A 22495-nucleotide genomic window follows, 5' to 3' on the forward strand; every position below is an offset into this window, starting at 1 on the left:
TTCTAAACTTTTTCAAAAACGTTTCTCCTTTCCCACAGCTATTGCAATTTCTAGCCAAGAATAATATATTGGTCATCAGGTTATCTCTATGATGCATCATTAAGATGTCTGTACAGGCGTTTCAGACAAAATCTCTTCAAAGTGACTCTTATTCAACTCAAATCAAACGCGGTGCTGAGAGAACTGTTCACCCGAAATTTGTTCACTCCGCCAGCCAAAATGATGTTGCACGCACCGAAAGCAAACCTCCGCAAACACAGCAATGACATCACATTCACCGCGTGCACTGAGTTCGATAACAGAAAGCGGATTGGCTATTGCATGTCGGTCTCATTTGTAGTTGTAATACCGCAAATTATATTTGGACTAACGAAATAAAGAACTTCAACACCACGAAAACCAAGCAACAACAACAAAAAACTATTTAAATGACCATTAGATGTTACATGGACGTTGGAAAAATAAGACCTCTGCAAAAATATTTAAGACCTAGAACAGCAAATTTAAGACTTTTTGATCAAATGACTTAGATTTATTTGTGCAAGCCACGTCAGGTGTGATCGCCCCATTACAATCACTTTGTATCTAAAAAAAGAAAAAAAACATTGTGCATTTATGAAGTGTGGTTCACACAGGTGAGTCGGCTTGACAATTCTTGACAAAAACACCTTTCTCTTCTACTGTATATATGCTGGCAGCTAGCTCTCTGCAACTCCTACATGGTCGCCCACTGAAGCTAAGCAGGGCTGCGCCCGGTCAGTCCCCGGATGGGAGACAACATGGGTGCTAGTGAGGCCAGCATGGGGCACTTAACCTGCAGTCTGTGTGGGTCCTAATGCCCCAGTACACTGAAGGGGACCATATACTGCTCAGTTCGGATGACATGTTAAACCGAGGCCCTAACTCTCATTAAAAAAAAAAGGTCATTAAGAGGTAGGGGCTTGACCTCAGCATCCTGGCCAAATTTGCCCAAAGACCTCCAAACCATCTCCATACCATAATTGGCTTCATTACTTTTTCAATCAGCTGGTGTGCGGTCCATCCAGGTTGATGTTGCACACTGGTGGTGGATGAGTAGATCCCCAATGTGTAAGTCAATTTGAGTGTACAAAAGCACCATTTAAATGTAAAGAATTACTATTATTATTATATGTGTAGCGTACAGTTCACAGATAAAATTTCTTATGGATTTTATCACGGTCTGGTTTTGGTCGACAGGTTTTACGACTCCTGGCTCCAAGAAGTCTGGATTTTCGTGACAGCTTAAGTTGTTCAGGGGGGACTGGAAAGATAAGCAGGAAAGCTTCAAAGACATTCCTGCCCAAATACATACACACACACACACACACACACACACACACACCCCCACGAGGCTGTTCTGACAGAAAGAAAATGCACTCAGAAATCCTGAAACAGCACAAAACTAAAGTGTTATGTTTTGTAAACTTTGTACCTCATTTCTGTGTTTTCTTACCTGTGTAACCTCTCTTATAACCTGTATGTCTGTGCCTTTTAGGCCTTTTTGAAGCATAAATATTATGAGGATGTGAAAAATTACGTCGATGTACGTTTAAAACCCCCATGTTTGGTACCGATGGGTTTCTGCTGACATTTTACAGCACATGATGCAAGATCATAACTAGCATTGCTTTATTCTTTAAAGCCCTGTATTAAATGCCTGTCCGCATGCTTTGGGCGGACGCTCAAATTTGCATACGAGCAGCCCCGAGACAAAGGAAGGTTCGCACGCAAACTTTCCCCAGAAATCATTGGTCAGAATGCTGTACGGGTTGTCACGTGACCCGCAGGTATAAGCACACTTCCCCCCAAACATCTGGGCAGAAAGAGAACGTCCTAAGAAGAACATCATTGTCGGTGGCCATCGGGTCACGCGGCTTTCCTACGCCGCATGGACTTTCCCGCCACGTTTCTTTATTTTCCGACAAAAGAAAACTCAGTTTAAAGTTTGCGATCGTGTTCGTCCAAACTGCATTACAAACTCCACGCATCCAAAAGGACATCAAAAGGAGTTGCATCGGGAAAAGACCCGCATAAAGAGGGAGATCCCAGGCATTAAGTCCAGGTACCTTTAGTTATGCGATTAAGCTGTGCCCCTTTTATCAAAAAGCTGTTTTTTATAATCTCGGTGGTCCTTAATGGTGCGTGTGGAACTGAAAGTTTTGTCACTCTTTTACCTGAAATCTATATTTCCTAGCTTTACTATGTCTCTTTGCTGTTACACGTTCTATAGACCCGATATCTCCACGTGGTTTACCTTTGTTTTGTGTTTAATGTATGTTTGTGCGTTTGTTTGTTCGTTACGTCTGACTAGTCAATAAATTCCATTTATAATCAAATGAATTGTATTGTTTGCCTCACGAGAAAATGTCACTGAAATACAGATTCCCCTGCCTAGCTATTATAAGTTGTTTAAAACTTTTGAATGATTAATCTACTTCACAAGAAGTAGCCATTAAATTCCCTTTTTCTAAATGAATAGATTACCGTGTCCGCTCGGAAGAGCGGCGGCTCTGCTTGTGTTCATTTGGTCAAATTAACAATAAATTGATCCGGAATATTAATGGTTAATAATAATTTGTTATTGTTGATAATTAATATTCATAATCTGGGAATCCGCTCGGTCGCGCAAGCATGATCATATAGCTACAATCATATGTTTGTTTGACCAAACTGACTGAAGCTTAAGCCGGAATATTAATAATTAAGAATAAACCGTTATTGTTGATTATTAATATTCATAAAATGAGCTAATTTCATGTTACATATGCAGCAGGCATTCAAACTCCTTACTCTAGCAGTTAATTATCTGAGCACTAGCAGTTCCTTTATATAAATGTGCATTGCCTCTTTTTGTTAAATTGCTGAATGCCTCCTCAATTCTAAGTTACTTTGGATAAAAGTGTCTGCTAAATGACTGAACAAAATGTCTTTAAAAACATTACATTGTCACGTTTCAACACTAACAGACAAACATCTCCAACTGATTCCACTAGTTTCAAAGCAGCATTGTGCCAAGTTAAAAATACAAACTGTAATATGCTTGAAAACAGAACATGCTTACGTTTTAATTAAACTTGACTATTTTTAGTGATATTTGTCAGCAGTGAATGTTTATATTTAAATGTATTATAGCTGGCATTTCTATAATTGTCTAAAGAATTGTACATATAATGCTGTAAGACTTGAGTTCTCTTTAATGCATTTTGCTGACTACATTTAAGAGCAACATTTCAGGCTTTAGAAGTGTTCCTACAGAATGTCAATTACAATCTGTATTCATTTGATGAAAAGTCGCACACAAAGCCAACTCGTCTCTGCAATGTAATTACCAAGGGATACAGAAATGCCTCCCTGTATTGTTTACGGGAGCGAATGTACTGTAAGTGATCCCAGCGATGTGCGCATTTATGGCGTCAACGAGGCACACAAAGCGAACAGAAGGACTGATAATGAAACACATCTTAAAATAAAAGACCCGTAAAACCTCTGTTTCATTATGTTCAGAGTTGCACTTGCTGGCGTCTGGTCTCTCGGTGAGAGGTCGAAATGTTTATGACTCTGCACAAATGGGCACCTAGCTGTGCCAGAACTGCTTCACAAGAACATCACACAGTCGCATGTTTAATTCATGAACGCAGCGGTCGTGGAGAGCTCAACAATGAAGATTTCTCTTATGCTGGCAACAAAAACCCGAACAAAATTACATGTGTGACAGCCAGATAACTTTCCCTTTGTGTAAACATGAATTTAAAAAAAAATATGATTAAAGTGTCAAATCATGAGGGGGTTAAACAGGAAAAGAAAACAACCAATACAAAAATAAATAAATAATTATCATATCAACATTTGATACAAAAAAGAACCCTTCATTGGTTTTTGTGTAAATTAAATGTGCTGCTGTGACACACACACACACACACACACACACACACACACACACACACACACACACACACACACACACACACACACACACACACACACACACACACACAGACACACACACACACACACACACACACACACACACACACACAAAATAAACAAAGAAAGCAAGCCTAAGCTCCTATGGTCAAATATAAATGTTCACTTATGAGTGTTTATATGCAAATGAAGGTATAATTCTATTTATCTTACAACGTAGTTGAGTCAAATGGATTTTATTTAGTTTAATTTTTAAAGATCTTTCATAAGATTTTTAAAAGGTTTTTAAAAATAATTTGTAAATGGCCAATGTTAGATAACACTTTTAATGTAAAGAAAGAAATAAAGAAATATCTAATTTTTAACGCAAGGCCCTTTTCGGGCGATTAAAAAAATATCGGAGTTAATCTATTCTCAAAGTTGGGCTGGGAGCTGGGTCTATTCTACGGCTAGACGACTTGGCGGAATTGCACTGTAGGGGGCGAGAATGAGTTTTCGAACTAGTGTGTATTCTACTGTAAAATCACCACATCAAATGTGAAGTGCAAACATGGATGCAGCTATGAAGCCTCTGGGTTTGCTTCAGGGAAAATAAATTTTTAAGAAGCGTCCCAGTGGAAACTTCGACAAAACTAAGCTTTCTATCAACAATGATAACTACCTTGGCGTTACTATAGACCTCATGGATGCCAGCTGGGAACTTCACTCCTTCGCTTTAGTTAGGCTAGGCTGTGTAATTTTAAATGACATAATTTAATTACTCAGCTTATTAATTACTACAACACTACTAGTTACCACCACATTATATTTGCTTCTTGATGATTGTTAGTTGTTTACTGCTAGTAGTGAGCTTACTCTGATGGCCCACATTGCCCTTAAATACTTGGGGACTCCTGCCACAACTGTCCCATGCGAGAGACTTTTTTTCTTTAGCAGGCCATACTGTGCAGAAGAGGAGATCTAGTTTGTCACCAGAAAATGTGAAAAAGATTGTCTGCTTGAGTGACTGGTGGAAGACAAAGCTACCGACTGCAAACAGTTCAGCACGACCTCTCCTGAGTAGGCCAACAGTTCAATTTAGGTACAATTCATGTTTAACTGTAGAAAGAGTTAGTAAACACATGCACATCTTATTGAACATCATTAAATTTCACTCACAATTATTATAGTATAACAGCTTTCTCAAGCAGTTTGTGATAGAATTTGGATCCAGAAGATGAGCTCCTGGTCTAATACGCCACCATTCTCAAAGATTTACTTTTAGTCATTATTTGGGTTGCACACATATTCTGAATGCCTTTGGCAGAATTCAAATGAGCCGTTTTAATTTTGATCAATCTAGATTAATTCCAAGATTACAGTGAGATTAATCTGGATTAAAAAAATAAATAAAAATATATGGCCAGTCCACCTCTAATATATATATATATATATATATATATATATATATATATATATATATATATATATATATATATATATATATAGTTGAAGTAAGAATTATTAGCCCCCCTTTGATTATTTAAAAAATATATATTTCCCAAATGATGTTTAACTTAGCAAGGACATTTTCACAGTATGTCTAATAATATTTTTTCTTCTGGAAAAAATCTTATTTGTTTCAATTTGTTTCTAACCTGCCTAGTTAACCCAATTAACCTAGTTAAGCCTTTAAATGTCACTGTATAGAAGTGTCTTGAAAAATATCTAGTCAAGTATTATTTACTGTCATTATGGCAAAGATAAAATAAATCAATTATTAGAAATAAGTTAAGTTAATAAATGCTTTGAAAAAATCTTCTCTCTGTTAAACAGAAATTCGGGGAAAAATAAACAGGGGGCTACTAATTAAGGTGGGAGGTAATAATTCTGACTTCAACTTTATATATATTAATTAAGGAATTAAATGAAGTTGATTAAATGATAACAGATTTTTATTTAATAAACCCAACCCTTTAAATGGAACAAACATTTAACATTTTTGTTTTATATTCCATTCTTAATAAGAGAAAAAAGTAAATACAATAGAATGTAATCATTCAGTATAGAATTTTACTGCATTTAATTTACACAGTCTAAAACTTGTACCGACAAAAAAATATTGTTCATATCATGTGATAACAAGTGTGATGGGTAAAAAATGTTGTACTTTAGTATTTGAAAGGCTAATATTGGGTTAGGTCTGCAAGATATTGAAGAAAAATTTTTTTTTTGTTTTTTTTCTTCTTCTGCTATATATTGCAATATAAGATTTATGTCCAGATGGTTTGAATTAGCATTGTAGCATTGATATCACAACGTGTGAATACGCAATATTCCCATCGCATTATTTGTAATGTCGAGTACAGATTATAGTTGACCAGGTCCAAATGTGGAATCCTTTAAGTTTAACCATAAAAATGTGAACGTTTACTAGTTGTGTGTGTGTTTTAAGGCCTGTGTAAGCATTTTAAAGGAGTTAAAAGCATTTGGATACAAATGCATTTGTAGCATTTTGTAGTTTTTACAAAAATGTATTTTATTTAATAATGTAAATAATGAAGACTATTCAACTTTATGGCTCGTTTGATTATTTTTTTTCTGTACCTGAATATTGTTAGATTCCATCTACACCACTGCTCTGCTGTATTTAGGAATGCTGGTAATTAGTTTATTATATATTCAGCAGATGCACTACTTAACAAAATCTTCCAATCTTTAACAAAAAGTAAATTGCAAAAACAAAAAAATTACAATGTACGATTTATTTATTTTTTTTCCAATACTGTGTAGGCCAGTTTAATAAATAGAGAATAACTCTATTTGTAATAATTGCATTATTTTTTCAATGGTCAGGGCAACTTTTTAGGAGTGAATCTGCATTAAATTTATAATAACTGGATAAAATTTATACAAATATAGTAATTGTTGAGTTGTACCAGTTTTTAATCCGTTCAATCCATCTCCTTGTCAAAGCACTTTTAGCTTAGCTTAGCATAGATCACTGAATCAGATTAGACCATTAGCATCTCACTCAAAAATAATTAAAAATACAGACTTCTCTGTAGTTGAAATTTTGATTTTGTTATTCCTGATCTCATATTCGCAATCATAATCTTTATAAGCGCAGCAAGTGATTCATGTTTGCGTAATTCTGTGCATGTAATATTGGACCGTTTATATCCTAAGTTAACAACTTCATTTACTTTATGTGCAAAATCAAACCAGTTTAACTCTTTTGTTTTGTTCCATAATAAATAAGTTGTGCATCAGAGCATGCAAGACACACATAAGCGCTATTATGTGACTATGAGACGGATCAGATATAATAATGTCTGCAATCTGCGATGTTTGCAGTCTGAAGACCATTGTCCGAGATAATTCTACAAATTAACATTAATGATCAATCTTTGTTTGTAGATTTTATAAAATAAATGCATTAGAATTTTGCCTTTTGCATGAAGTGCATTTATTTAATGCTACATTTCAAAACGTATCTGAAAACATATGGATGAGTCAGTTTCTCAAGTTATTGATTAATATAAAAATATTGATCAAATAAAGTGAATCCAATTACATTTTTCAATTCAAATTGCATTTGTCACATACACAGTATGCTATGCAGTAAAATGCTTAAACAACTCGAGACCATAAAAAAATAACAACTTAAAATAATAATACTAAGAATCTAAATTTTGGAGAAATAGACATGCAATAGAAAATTTAACATATTTAAAGACTTTATATATAGAGTATGTTGCTGTGCAAAACAGATTTGACCGTGATGACAGTGTTCGAGTCTGGCAAAGAATAATTCCAAAAGCAGGTAAGACAAAAACAAAAGCCAAAAACTAAAACAAACATGAAAATAACAGAGTGAGAATGTGATAAAAATCAGAAAACGTGGTAAAAATCAGGCTGCCATCATGGCTTTTCTTTTTCTGGATTGCTTTTCAAAACATTGTCGGTTGAGTTCAGGGAAGTGGGTGGGCGCTGGTCAATCTTTGCTTTTTAAAACACTATCGGTTGTATTTAGGCAAGAGGGTGGGTGGAGGTAGTTGGACAGTTAGTCAGTCACTTGACAATGGGTGGGTGGACGTAGTTGGACAGTTAGTCAGTCACTTGACAATGGGTGGGTGGAGGTAGTTGGACAGTTAGTCAGTCACTTGACAATGGCCTTTAGTGGATTTACTTGAATCTAAATTTTGGAGATCTAAAAATACAATAGAAAATAAAAGCAAATAGAAAATATTTAAAGACTTTAGATATAGACTATAGACTTTAGAGTATGAGGCTGTAGAAAAAAGCCCAAAGAATAAATAAATAAAAGAGCTATTTGTACAAACAGAAACACAGAAATGTTTCTAATGGAGTTCCTGGTGCATCAGAGAGAAAGAAGTGTCTCCTAATTTATTTAGATTAGGAGTGTATCTTTACCCAATTAGATTAGTGAAATAATCGATAAATTAGTCCATAAATTAATAAATATAAAAACAGTCGTTACTGCAAGTTCTAGTTAAATGGTTTCAAAAATGTCAAAACTCAACTGTTTAGCTTGTAAAATGAGTCCCTTGCCAAAAAAAATTTAAAATAAAAGTCTAGTGTTCTGTTAATGGTTTTAGGTATTCAGATTTTAAGAAAACTTGCCCTGGCCCTAACAACATTTCTTCCCCCTAAATAAAGTCAAGCAAGAAGAAAAAAAGGCTTCCCTGAACCCAACATTTGGAACAGAACATTTCTGGAGATTGCGATTTATGTAGCCAGTGGCTGCATTTCGTCTTAAAAAAAAAACACTAGGGGGCGGTAAGATGCAGTTCCTTTTTGCGCTAACCAACTGACAGTTTACCTCCGTATGTATGACTTTTCAGTTGTTACCAGTTTGTCCAGTGGCTCGCACGCAAGACACAAACAAAATACAACAAATAAAACAAACAAGTAATCAACAGGGTGAGTATGTGGTAAAATCTGAAAGGGGGGCGGGTGGGGCTATCGGTCGGTCGGTCAGTTGACAGCGACCTCTGGTGGAGAACAGCAGTTTTGAATGGCACTCTTGCGAGAAATTTGAGATCTTAAAAAGCGTACAGTGGCCTCTCGCAGAGCCTGGGTTGCCTGAACTACATGAATTCAAAAGTGGCAGCAGATAGGTTAAACATTCACTTAACCATGCGGACTACACAAGCAGCTTCTGAACAATGCATTTATAATAGTGAGAAATATGAAAATAATCATCCATCACCGCATCTAAAGTATTACTCTATCTCTGCTTATCAAAAAGCACTTAAACTCATCTCAAACGGCTCTCGAGATACACCTCATTCGCATATACAGTAAATGTCAGCCCTCTTCCTCACTTGTGGCTCCAGATAAAAGATGAGTGTGTGTCTCGAAGGAAAGGTGCCACTCGTTAGTGACACAAAAAAGGAGATACAAGTTCTTTCTCCAGCACCCAGCTGAGGGACACAGACACACAATCTGAATCAACATGGGAAAGGCTCTTCTCACAACATGGAGAGAGGCAATCTGTGAGCGAGTGCACTCTGGAAAGGTCAGTGTGTTTCGCTGCATCAATGTAAGTGATTTAGAAGTGAGAGGAAGAGAGGAAATGAAAGAGAGAGAAGCAGGTGGAATTTTATTCTATGACCAAAAAAAAAAAAAAAAAAAGCTGAAAGCCTTTGAAAAATGGACCGCATGTATGCAGACAAAAGCAAAATGTACAATAGGAAGAGCTCCTTTGAGGTGCACATAAAAGGTATGCGATAATGATAATTATAATGCATAAAAAAACAAAACAAAAAAACAAACAGGAACAAGAAAAATAATAATTATAATCAGGACCATTCAAATAATTTTTACTGACTATCCATTTAACATTCAGCAGGATAACATATTTTTCTTCGACTTACTATAATTTATATGTTAATTCTACTACTAGCAGTACTACTACTATAAATAATAGTAGTAATAATAATAACATTTTCAAATCTAAGTCAAGTGGATTTGAAAGCTTATTTATTTACTATGATGATCCAGATAAAATTATAAAAATAATTTCATATCCATGTATTTCAAGTAATCTATAATAATTTATAATAATTTAAAATAATACTTAGTTTCTATTAAGTATTTATTTATTATTCTAATATATCTATTTATTATGTCTATATTATACACTCACCAGCCTCTTTATTAGGTACACTTACTAGTACCGGGTTGGACCCTCTTTTACCTTCAGAACTGCCTTAATCTTTCATGGCATAGAATCAACAAGGTACTGAAAATGTTCCTCAGAGATGTTGATCCATATTGACATGATAGCATCTCGCAGTTGCTGCAGATTTGTCGGCTGCACTCCTTGATGGGAATCTCCCATTGCACCATATCCCAAAGGTGCTTTTTTGGATTGAGTTCTGGTGACTGTGGAGGCTTTTTGAGTACATTGAACTCATTGTCATGTTCAAGAAAAAAGTCTGAGATCATTTGCGCTTTTTGACATGATGCGTTATCTGACTGGAAGTACAAGTAGTATGGTCATAAAGGCATGGACATGGTCAGCAAAAATACTCAGGTAGGCTGCGGAATTGATACGATGCTTGATTGGTACTAATGGGTCCAAAGTGTGCAAAGAAAATATCCCCCACACTATTACACCACCACCAGCCTGAACCGTTGATAAGGCAGGATGGAACAATGCTTTCATGATGTCGACAACAAATTCTGACCTTACCATCCAAATGTTGCATCAAAAATCGAGACTCCTCAGATCAGGCAATCTTTTTCCAATCTTCTATTGCCCAATTTAGGTGAGCCTGTGCCTAAACACATGAACTGTAGCCTCAGTTTCCTGTTCTTAGCTGAGAGAAGTGGCACCTGATGTGGTCTTTTGCTGCTGTAACCCATTTGCCTCAAGGTCCCACTTGTTTTGCGTTCAGAAATGCTCAGCTGCATACCTTGATTGTAATAAGTGGTTAATTCTATCAGCTCGAACAAGTCTTGTCATTCTCATCTGATCTCTGGCATCAACAAGGCGCTTGCATTTTTCTCTTTTTTTCCTCCTTTTTCTGTAAACCCTTGAGATAATTGCGCATAAAAATCCCAGAAGATTAGTAGTTTCGGAAATACTCAAATATTCCCACCTGAACAACCATGCCACGTTCAAATTCACTTAAATCAATTTTCTTTCCCATTCTGATGCTTGTTTTGACCTGCAGCAGATCGTCTTGATCATGTCTACATGCCTAAATTCATTGAGTTGCTGCCATGTGATTGGCTGATAAGACATACGTGTTCATGTGGACAGGTGTACCTAATAAGCCGTACCTAATGAGTAGTTGGACTTTACCTAATAAAATGCGCGCGCACGCGCACACGCACACGCACACGCACACACACACACACACACACACACACACACACACACACACACACACACACACACACTTTAATGAAAATCTCTTTTCTGTACATTTTTTATTCTACTTTAAAAAATATAACAATATGGCCTTTTAATAATGCCTCTCTATATATCATGTTTGTTTACTGTATTTGACTAATTAGAAAATTTGTCAAATTATTCACAAAATGTGGTTCTGTTGTTGCTTTGATTACTCATGACCATCTGTAAGTCACTTTTGAAAAAAGCATTTAATTAAATGTAAATCTAATGCAATAATAAAAGCTTTGCAATAAAAAGTATCTGCCAAATAAATATATGATAATGGTAACAAATGAATGTCTGTGTAATTGAAGTGCAATCCATGTGAGTTTTTATCTTTAATTCACCACAAACGAGCATCCCACTATAAATGGAAGGCAGCAGATCATGCATACAACAAATAATTTTACATAATTTAACAATTCTAAGCAGGGTTCAGTATTAACATGTCATCTGTGAATGACACATAGTCCTGCAGTGGCATTTGTCATTACTATACTTTGCAGAATTCAAATGAATATTTAACATTCCTAAACACATGAATTGTATTTAAACTGCAATGTGCATTTATGTATTTACATATAATTTAAATATTCATTTAATTATGAAAAATGCTACTCATTGCTAGCAGGCTTCTCAAAATAAGTTGTGCTATAACAACATAACAACAAGTTAATTCATAATAAAACATGCTCAGAAAATGCTAATTCATGCCAGAAACTTGCTAACAACATGTTAATAAATACTAGAACTAGAATCCCACTAAAGCATGCAAATTCACAATATACATCCTAATAACATGCTAATTTATGTTAGCTATTTCATGCTAAAATAAAGCTTGTTAAAAATGAAATGCTAATAAAAAGGATTTCTGAAGCCACCATAAAGTTTGTCTTCAAACTTTAATATCTAGCTATCTTCTATTCACCACAAATGATCATTCAGGCAGAAGATCATGCAATTAACAAATAGTTTTAGATAATTTAAAACAGTCTTCCAAGCAGGGTTCAGTATTAACATGTCATCTATAGATGATACATAGGTCTGCCAGGCTATTTGTCAACAACTATACTTTGCAGAATTTAAATGAATACATATAATTTAAATATTGCATTATAATAAATGCTTGGTCCTTGCTACCAGGTTTCTCAAAATAATGTATGCTACATCAACAACATAACAAGCTAATTCCTATTAAAATGTGCTAAAACATCTGAAATCATACCAGAAACACGCTAACAACATGCTAATTCATACTGGAATCATGCTAACAAGATATCAATTTATACTAGAACTAGAATCAAGCTAAAACATGCAAATTTACACAAGACACATGCTAACTCATGCTAAAAACAATGCTAATGACATGGCATTTCATGCTAAAACCATGCTTGTTAAAAAGTAGTACTAAAAACATGTAACTTTAATATCTAGCTATTTTTAATTCACCAAAAATTATAATTTAGGCAGAAGGTCATGCAATTGACAAATCTTACATTATTTAACAATCTTCCAAGCAGGGTTCGGTTTTAACGTGTCATCTATGGATGACACACTGAGCTGCTGCGATATTTGTCATGAACTATATTTTGCAGAATTGAAATGAATATTCAATATTCCCAAACACATGTTTTATATGAACTGAAGTGTGTATTTACATATTTACATATAATAATAGTTTAATTATGAAAAACGATATTAATTTTTGGACCTAGCTACCAGGTTTCACAAAATAATTTGTGTTTTATCAACATAATATGTTAATTTATACTAAAACATGCTAACAAAATGATTATTCATACTAGAAATTCATGCCAACAACAAGCAAACTCATACTAGAAACATGCAAACATACTAGAATCATGTTAACAACATGCTAATTCAAACTAGAATAATGCTACCAACCTGGTACTTTATACTGGAATCATGCTACCATCAGGGTTTTCATGCTCACAACATGCTGCTTCATACTACAGTCGTGCTAACAATATGCTATTACCTTCTATAATTATGCTACCAACAGGCTGGATTCATGCTGACAACATGTTAATTAATACTAGAATCACACAACATTCTACTTCATACTAGAAGCATGCAAACGACATGCTACTTCATACTAGAAATATGCTTACAACATTCTAATTCATTCTAGAATCATGCTAACAAAATTCTAATTCATATGAAAACTAAATCATCCTAAAACGGCATCTCACATGCTAATAGCATGCTAACCCATGCTTAAACTGTGCCAGTAAGACACCCTTTCATGTTAAAAAATATGTCAATTAATGTTCTAAACATGCTAACAACATGGCCTTTCTTAATAACTTTGCTAATAACGTTGAATCCAAACTTTATTATCTAGACATTTAATCTAGTAATATCAATTCATTTTATGATCTCGCAACCAGGTATCTCAAATAATTAGTGCTATCAACTCTACTACTATTATTTTCTGCATTAACATTAGGCATATGACAATATCAAATTATATTTTATCACGATCTGTATGGTATTATCAAGATTTGAATCTATGCAGTAAAACGTTTAGAAAGGTTAAACAGCTAAAGCAAGACAAAGGCACTTAAAACATGTGGAAAAATATTTAAAAACCTTTACTAACATGGCTATTACTTACTTTAACAGACATAATAACAAAAATACTGTACTGCTTTATTATATATACATTATATATACATTATATACATTATATATATATATATATATATATATATATATATATATATATATATATATATATATATATATGTGTGTGTGTGTGTGTGTGTGCGTGTGTGTGTGTGCGTGTGTGTGTGTGTGTGTGTGTGTGTGTGTGTATATGTATGTGTGCGTGTGTGTGACACTTTGAAACATTGTCTCATTAGTATTTGTTAGTTAATGGATTGAAATCAACTTTATAACAGTAATTTTGATAAAATAAAGAAGACAAAGACTACGATTTTAACGTGCTATTAGACATTAACTAAGAAATCAACATTACCTAAGATTAATAAAAAGTTTAGCAGTTTTCATTGTGAGATTAGATTAAATAAATGTTAATTATTGAAGCCTTATTGCACAGTGTTATCATACAATAGCCCTATAAGTAGTCACAGAATTTTCAAATCAATATTTCACCATGTAGAGCAGATTGACATGTGAATTTGTTAATGTTTGAACTACTGTATTAAGCTAACCAATCATGTCTCCAAACATTTGGCCTCATTATAAACACCACTAAAAGTTTAAATAATAAATAATTATCCACTGTATTCTAAAGTACCCATGATATCAATATTCATTACCACAGCCTATGAACAATGCATGACTATAACAGAAAAAATACCTACGATTCAAAAGCCATCATTTACAAAGTATTCATAATCAGGTGTAATTAGTCCCTCATTCTTTCCTGTATGAATAGGTCCAGCATATTCAATCTATATACTAAATAACTAGAATAACCTGACTTGATTAGCACAGCTGGTGCAACAATTAAAGTCATTATTTGCAAGATTTAAAGGGAAAAATGATTAAACATTGAGATTTGTGGCATGACAGACCTTTTGAAATTCCTCATAATATCACAGACTCTCTTTCAGTGGTTTCACTATAGGTGAGTTATCTTTTTATGATTGCTTGTCAAAAGAGAAACAGTCAGAGATGTGGCAAGCGCAAGACTGTTACTCGCAGCACGAGATGTGAACAGAGAAAAATCAATATTGCGCTTTTGCACTCGCTCTATCACAGCACAGCTTTATTCAAAACGTATTACATTTAAAGATTACAGCACCGATCCTAAGCATCATACCGACTTTAAAAAAGACAAATTAGTTCAAATGCGATTCAAACATTGATCTGAAAGAGACTCAGTCATTTTTGTTTCATTTATTATATATAAACTGCTGCCACAATCTTCTCAGACAGGGGTCCGTTGTCCATATCCTCATTTAAACTTTCTTATATGATTTGACTTGTAATCTTGATACCTATTGCTGTTTTTTAACCAGTTAAACTCTGCTGCTATTTTGGGATTTCCACCTGGATATTGACTACCCAAATTTAAAAGCTTCACAAATCCACATGCAGAGGTGTAAATGCAAAAATTTGGTATCATTTTAAAGAAAACCCTTTAAATTGTCGAAAAACACTATTAAAAGTGTTTCAAATAACTGTATATGTTGTCTGTGTTATAATAAACACCTATAAAAGGAGGTACTTTTTTTTTTATAAACTCAAATTTGAAAGTGTACCTTTTAGGTTCTGTGTGGTCTAGCGTGCTGTAATTAATTTTGGTGGTTTGGACCACGTCAGACATATAAAAGGATTACTTATGCACATCTTCTCAAAAACAGAGGAGACTGGCCCTGAAGTGCACAGCATAAGGTAAGAGATGACAGCTGTCTGTGCTATCTGGGGTTGCTTATTGATCATAAAGGTATTGTTTTCATTTCTGCGCCATGAAAACACTGCGATTCATTCAACAACTGTTTGATATGTGAATATAATTCAGCAAAAAGAATGCTTGAACCATTTGAGCACCGGCAAGAACTTTCATTTGAGCTATAACTTGTACATGTCATAAGTGAACTATATGAAAATGAACCAAGGTTCAATACCCAGCTCAGGTATCCGAAAAACTGAGTTTTTAAGTGTAAATAACTTTTATACAGTAGAATAAAAACCAAAGTTATGTATATGTGCATAAAATATTGATTCTACAATTTCAAACGAAACCACTTAAGGGGTTCTGGTGCAATGCTAGCCCTTTAAATCTTCAAGCGAAAGACGATGACGTCACGGACCCGGTACCAGGTCCGCAAGTTTGCGAATTAGATAAAAAACATCTGGATGAAATGTGCAGTTGATTTTTGTAAAGGACAGATTCATCTGTCTTCGAAACTCTTATCAGCAATGCAGTAATTGGTGGGTGGCAAGACAGAAGCGTTACATCATCATCTAATAAATATTCAATTATCAGGTAGGTGAGTGAAATTACATAAAAATTAGCAGTAAATTAAATGGTTTGTTAAATGATAAACAAAAAACAAAAAAACTTTTCAAATTTGTTCTAGGCCATTTGTACAGGCTTTTATGACTTCTCGGCTGGATTACTGTAATGCTCTGTTCACTGGTTGCCCAGAATCCTCTATTAACAAACTTCAGTTGGTGCAAAACGCAGCTGTCAGAGTTCTTACCGAGTCTGGAAAATATGACCATATTTGCACAATTTTATCCTCCTTATACTGTTACATTCCATAATAATTATAAAATATTGCTTTTCACCAATAAAGCTTTAAATAATCCAACCTTCTGTCTCACTACAATCCAACCCGCTCTTTAAGATCTCAAACCTCAGGGCTTGGTAGTACCTAGAATCGCAAAGTCTACGAAAGGAGGTCAAGCCTTCTCATTTATGGCTCCTAAAATCCAGAATACTTCCTGATAATGTCCGAGGCTCAGACAGACTCTCTCAGCTCAAAACTTGATTAAAGAACTTGATAAAGGTATGATGCATAAGTGTGCTCCACGCAGGTGAGTAAGTTTGAAAACCACCTGTAGGACACACTCCTCCTGTTCTAATGCACCAGATATTTTGTTAGAAATACTTATTTGCTTTACATGTTTGTTTCTGTGTTTGGTTAATAACTGCTATTTTAATTTATAGCACTTCATTTTGGCCTTTTGTGTTTAAATACACTATGAACAGCAGCTACGCTAATTATTTTTTTTATTCTCTATAACCACCTGGGGATATCATGCAGAGGCCTCTAAAGATTATGTAGTGCCATTGATGCAATCTGTGAAGAAATTATGCCAAGGTATCCATAATCCTGGACCAAGCCGTATCTTGAGCTTACTGTGGTGGTCATGGAGAGGTGGAGAGCATGAGACTGATTCCAGAAAGACACCAGAGACAGACGAGTCTTTGTATTGATCCTGTGGGCCAACATGATTCCCCGCCAGTGACCTACCCACACCTGCAGTTCTCCACAATGGACCTCCAGTGTTCTCCAGCCTCCGGCACTTAGACTACAGCTCTGCACAGGAAGTTTGGCCAGAGGAGAAATGGTCTTGCCCAACTGAGCCTGGTTTCTCCTAAGTTTTTTTTCCCCTTTACTTTCGTCAATTGGTGAAGTTTGTTCTTTGCTACTGTCGCCACTAGCTTGCTTGGTTTAGGACTTGTGGAGCTGCATATCAATGGATTTGCTCCTCAGTGTTTGGACTTTCAGCAGTAAAAATGAAACCACCCTGAACGGAACTAAACTGAACTTCAACTCTGAAAACTGGACTGACAGTTTCAATTTACTAGAACTTCTACGTTAAGCTGCTTTGACACAATCTACATCAGGGGTCTCAAACTCAATTTACCTGTGGCCACTGGAGGCTGAGATTTGAGAAGATTGGAATATTTTAAACAAAATTAGACAAAAATAAATAAAAATTAATAAGAAAATAAATCAATCAGTAATAAATAGTAATAATAGTAGTAGTAATAATAATAATAATTAGATGTACTGTTATCCGGCGTGCTGTTGTTAGAGAAAAAGAAGCAACACTGTGTTGTTGTCATTTGTTATGACTACTTTTACATTATATAGAAGTATATGTAATGTTGATTGTGTGAGGTAATGCAAATGACCCACAAATAACAGTGAAACTCTATAATTGGTCAGGGTTTTCAGGGACTCCTATTGCAGATGGACAGGTGTCAATGTGTGACTGTAGACGACTACATTAGACTTCTCTTTTATCCTGCCGCGTACGCATCCCTTTGATTTATTTTCTGCTCCCTGTGTGCAAAACAATAACCACCAACCATTGAGCATGATTGTAAAAGCAAGAAAGATGATTGATCACACACAAAAACGCACACCCCTGCTTGTGACAGCTAATGTCCCGCCCCCGAGAGGCATATACCCCATTGTGATTGATGTGTTCGTTCAGCTCCACACACACGCACGCACGCACGCACGCACGCACGCACGCACGCACACGCACACCCACACACACACACGCACACGCACACGCACACACACACGCACACACACACAAAAGAAAAGTGCCATGCATATCAAACTTGCAGGCCGCACTAACATTAAACTATCAAATTAAGGCGGAGGCCACAAACTATCGTCCCGTTGGCCGCAATGGCCTGCAGGCCACGAGTTTGAGACCCCTTATCTACATTGTAAAGTGCTTTATTAAAGCATTGAAAACTGCTTTATTTGCAAATGTTTTTTTTTCTATATATAAGTTGTGCACAAAAATCTAATTCGCATATGTTCTTCATATGGAAACACAGCTAGTGAGAATATTGGTCTTTTCTATTATCATACACTCTCAGAGATTGAGCTAAACCTATGAAAGTATCTTTTCAAAGTTCACATTTGTGTCTAAAATGTCTATATTAGAATATTAAGTATTGATAGCTAAAGTGTATATACATATAAGTCAAAGTACAAAACCATTCTCTACAAAGCCCTTGAAAAAGTGCCACCCCGGTGATCGTTTTTCTACCTTTTATTTCAGATTGTAGATTACATAATAGTTTAAATTATCTTTAAAAATTCAGATTTAAAATTTAATACAGTACTCTTATAAAAAAAAAGATTTGCAGTTGGTACATATTTTCAGTAGCACCTCCACTTGAAATTACACAATCTAATCCTGTTTATATGAAATAAACCTGCTCCCAACCACATACAAAGAACAGTCCTAAGATAATTTTTTACCTGTACAATATAGGTTGAAGTTAATGGTGTATATTAGTTTTGCATAAATTAATGTGCCCTTTTAATATTTCCTTCATGCAAACCACAACCATCTAACAAGCCCATTAAATCCAATGGAGTCCTATATTTGCACCCTATAATCTTCTACATCAATAGACGAAAATACTAGAAAATACTGTCAATACTGTCAATTTCCCCCATAATGTTCAGTTCAAGCTAATAACAAAACACTAGGGTTAAAAATTAATGGTGACTAATAGAAGTGCAAAGAAGATAACAAAAATCCCAATGTACAAATTAACTGAATTTGTTACAGCTGTCATGAAATTTTGTGAAAATAAGCTAATGAGTCCATTTGTATTAATACAATGCATTAGATTTTGTAACCGTGAGCATTATAACCAATCACATAAGTCACTTGAATAACTGATGTTTCTTGTGAGCTTCAGAACACAGCAGCCAATCATGTGTGGCATGAAATTAATCGCTGAAAATGCTGGAGTTTTGTTTTCGCTCACTGACTGAATTGTAAACAAATTATCTTATTATAAACACAAACATAATGTGAATTATTCAGCAAAAACTGCATATTCACTTACCATAGAAGCAAAATAGTTCTCAGTCTGAGCTCACAGTACTTGAAGTAATAGTAAAGTTAAAGTAAACTGGCAAAAAAAAAACTCCATATGGAATGAGTTTAGTTGTCAATGCAAACTAAAAACCTAAATATTGTCAGACCCCAATGTGTAGATAAATCTGCCACATGCCATTTCAAAATATACCTAAATAATAATAATAGAAAAGCTAAATAAACCTGACAAACTACAGACAATCTGCTAATTTCATTCCACCTACTTACCACATTGTTGGGCTTCAGAGTTGCACCATCAAAACGCATTAGTGTGGAGCTGTCCTCCGGAAACATGTCACAGTCCTCCAGTTCCTGCGCATTACAAGGCGGCTTGTCCTTCTCTGGGTTTGGATTCTATTAAATCAGAGACAAATTTAGAGTATTCTTAATGTCTTTTTGATCATTTGTTTTAGTCCTTTTTGAAAGAATCCTCACAGGAGTAAAATGAGCCCTTTTACATGTAAAAATGGGTAAAGCAGTTCATTGAAGCTGAAAACACTGAACTAATGAAATGGACAGACCAGAGTGCTGATATAAACCCAACAGAAAATTTTGTATGAAAACACTTCCTAAACTTGGAATTTAAAATATGAAGACTGATCATAAAGATATATTTTCATTTATAACAATCTAAAAGAATGTGAAATAAACAGTATGATACAATATTTTGAGGAAAAACTAACCAGGTCCTCAGAAGTGAGATACGAGAGCCTCTGCTGGAGCTGTGATTTCTGTTCATCATTCATCAGATACTCTCCTCTCCGGTCCCCCAAAACCACTTCGGACCATAGTGGGCCTTCACTTCGCTTCTGTAGACTGACTTCCAAACTACACACAACAACAACAACAACAAAAATCCAGATAAACTTTTGTCATAGTGTACAACAAAAACAACAAAATGAATTATTCAAACTTTTCAAATCAACTTTTATTCAAATCACTTCTGAATGAATTTTAAATGACTTCCTATTACACAGACGACTGAATAAAACATTTTGCTGCATGTTGTTGACACTTCAGTTATATACACAGAGTTCCCACTCTAAACCAAATGTAGAAGCAGTCCCTTCAGAATTTGATGATATGTGCCACGGTTGCTGAATTGAAAGCAAAATCATGCAAATGGCTCAAAAGGAGCTTACAATTATTATTTTTTAATTGTGCAGATTTTTAGCAGATTTTGGACAGACAGGACTTTTTTTGCGCCATCTGCATAATTTTATATTAAATAACATTAGTTTTGTGTATAGATAGTGCTCATGAATGTTTTAAATTGTGTGACGTTACTGCAAGCACATTCAGCCAAAGTCTATTTGAACAAGGCTATGTTCTTTGTATTCCTCATTAAAATTAGAAATTTTAACATGATTTTTCATTAATAAAAGTTTTAAAAATCCTGGAGTACTTTTTTTTAAATTAACAGATTAATACGTGTTAAGCATCAATTAAGACAATGTTAGCACCTGATAGCTTTAATTATGAACAAATCTGGATAATTATGAGCTTTTGTCAGCCAATTTCATCTCCCGTGTTTAAAATCCTTTTTAAGGCGGGATCAAAATCGGTGACATACCGCAGACCTACCTATCTAGAAATGACTTGTCGGTTTCTCATTATTATTATTATTTTTAGCTGAGTTTTCTTATCCCACGAGAAGAACCTGCTTCTTAATTATTCATGACAGCATGTGCTGTTCGAAAAAAGACCTGCTAAACTGTGAGATCGCAGCCGTGCATGGCACGCAGTATTTAGCAGCTTATGAAGGGTCGTATGTGTTTGTGTCCATGATCCATGGGGTTTGTTGCATGGTTTTTCCTGCGATGCTGTCAAGGCTGATGTATGTATGTATGTATTTTTTTATTTAGTGCCATGTCAGCAACCAAGGCTATCTTCATGGCAGGAATCTTTCAACAATAAATATACAATTTAAAAATCAACAAACAAAATAAAACATAAATTAAATAAGATTTTTTTTTGTGTTAATACATGATAAAAATTCTAAAATCTTTTCTGGTTTCACTTTGTCAAAAATGTCCTTAAAAGAGTTCATTTCATAAAAAGTCTTTCTGGAATCAGTAAAAACAGGACAGTCCAGTAAATATGTTTTACAGTAAGAGGAGTTTTGCAGCACAAACACTAAGTAGGGTTTTCACCTTGGAGTAAAAAACCATGTGTTATTCTCGTATGCCCAATACGACATCTGGTAAAAACTGCTTGATCAAATCGATTCTTAAAATGTCTTACAATTCTGTGTGAAACTTCAGGTTGGATTTTATGTAATTTATTGTTTTCTAATGCATCCCATTCCTTTTGCCACTTGTTTAAAATGTAAGCGTTGATAAAAGGTTTCATCTCTGACGGAGGAATGTGGCATTTGTTCCTGTCAAGGCTGATACAGCAAAACTATTTGTGTGCAGCAAGCATTTTTGTCAGGTGAGCTGTATGAGAATTGGAGAATGACACACTGTCTTTTATCAGTTGAGTTTGTTACTATTCAGAACCCTCGCCTATCTGTGCGTTGTGTTCGCCCATGCTTAAAATCTTCCTGGTAGAAATAGATAGGGCAAGAGATCTGTTGCACTGCTATTTCTTGGTGTATTCTGTTTATAAATTATATAGAGTAATAGTTTTTGAGGTCAAAAATAGAAATAAAGAACTACTGTAAGATGTAGAAATGTGCACATTTTCACAGCAAAACAACACAAAAATTTTCACAAACTTTGAAAATTGTCATTTTAACTCTCAATAATCTGATTTTTTTTTTCGAAATAA

The 22495-nt window shown here is 34.9% G+C and overlaps 1 protein-coding gene across 2 annotated transcripts in view; it reads right to left on the minus strand.

The window, feature by feature from the left end:
* nudcd1 (NudC domain containing 1) overlaps nucleotides 1–22495 on the minus strand; it is an 84420-nt gene that overhangs the window by 9306 nt on the left and 52619 nt on the right. The window contains exons 7-9 of one of the 2 annotated variants that reach the window (XR_015515910.1): nucleotides 20407–20551; nucleotides 18361–20077; nucleotides 10958–11360 (exon numbers count right to left, since the gene is read on the minus strand). Coding sequence is in view for 1 of the 2 variants with exons in the window: in NM_001020627.2 (NP_001018463.1) it covers nucleotides 19952–20077; nucleotides 20407–20551 (271 nt within the window). In the remaining variant the exon portion in view is untranslated. 2 annotated transcript variants of the gene reach the window in all.

Source organism: Danio rerio, chromosome 19, assembly GCF_052040795.2.
Source record: "Danio rerio strain M-AB ecotype USA chromosome 19, GRCz13ab, whole genome shotgun sequence".
NCBI lineage: Eukaryota > Metazoa > Chordata > Actinopteri > Cypriniformes > Danionidae > Danio > Danio rerio.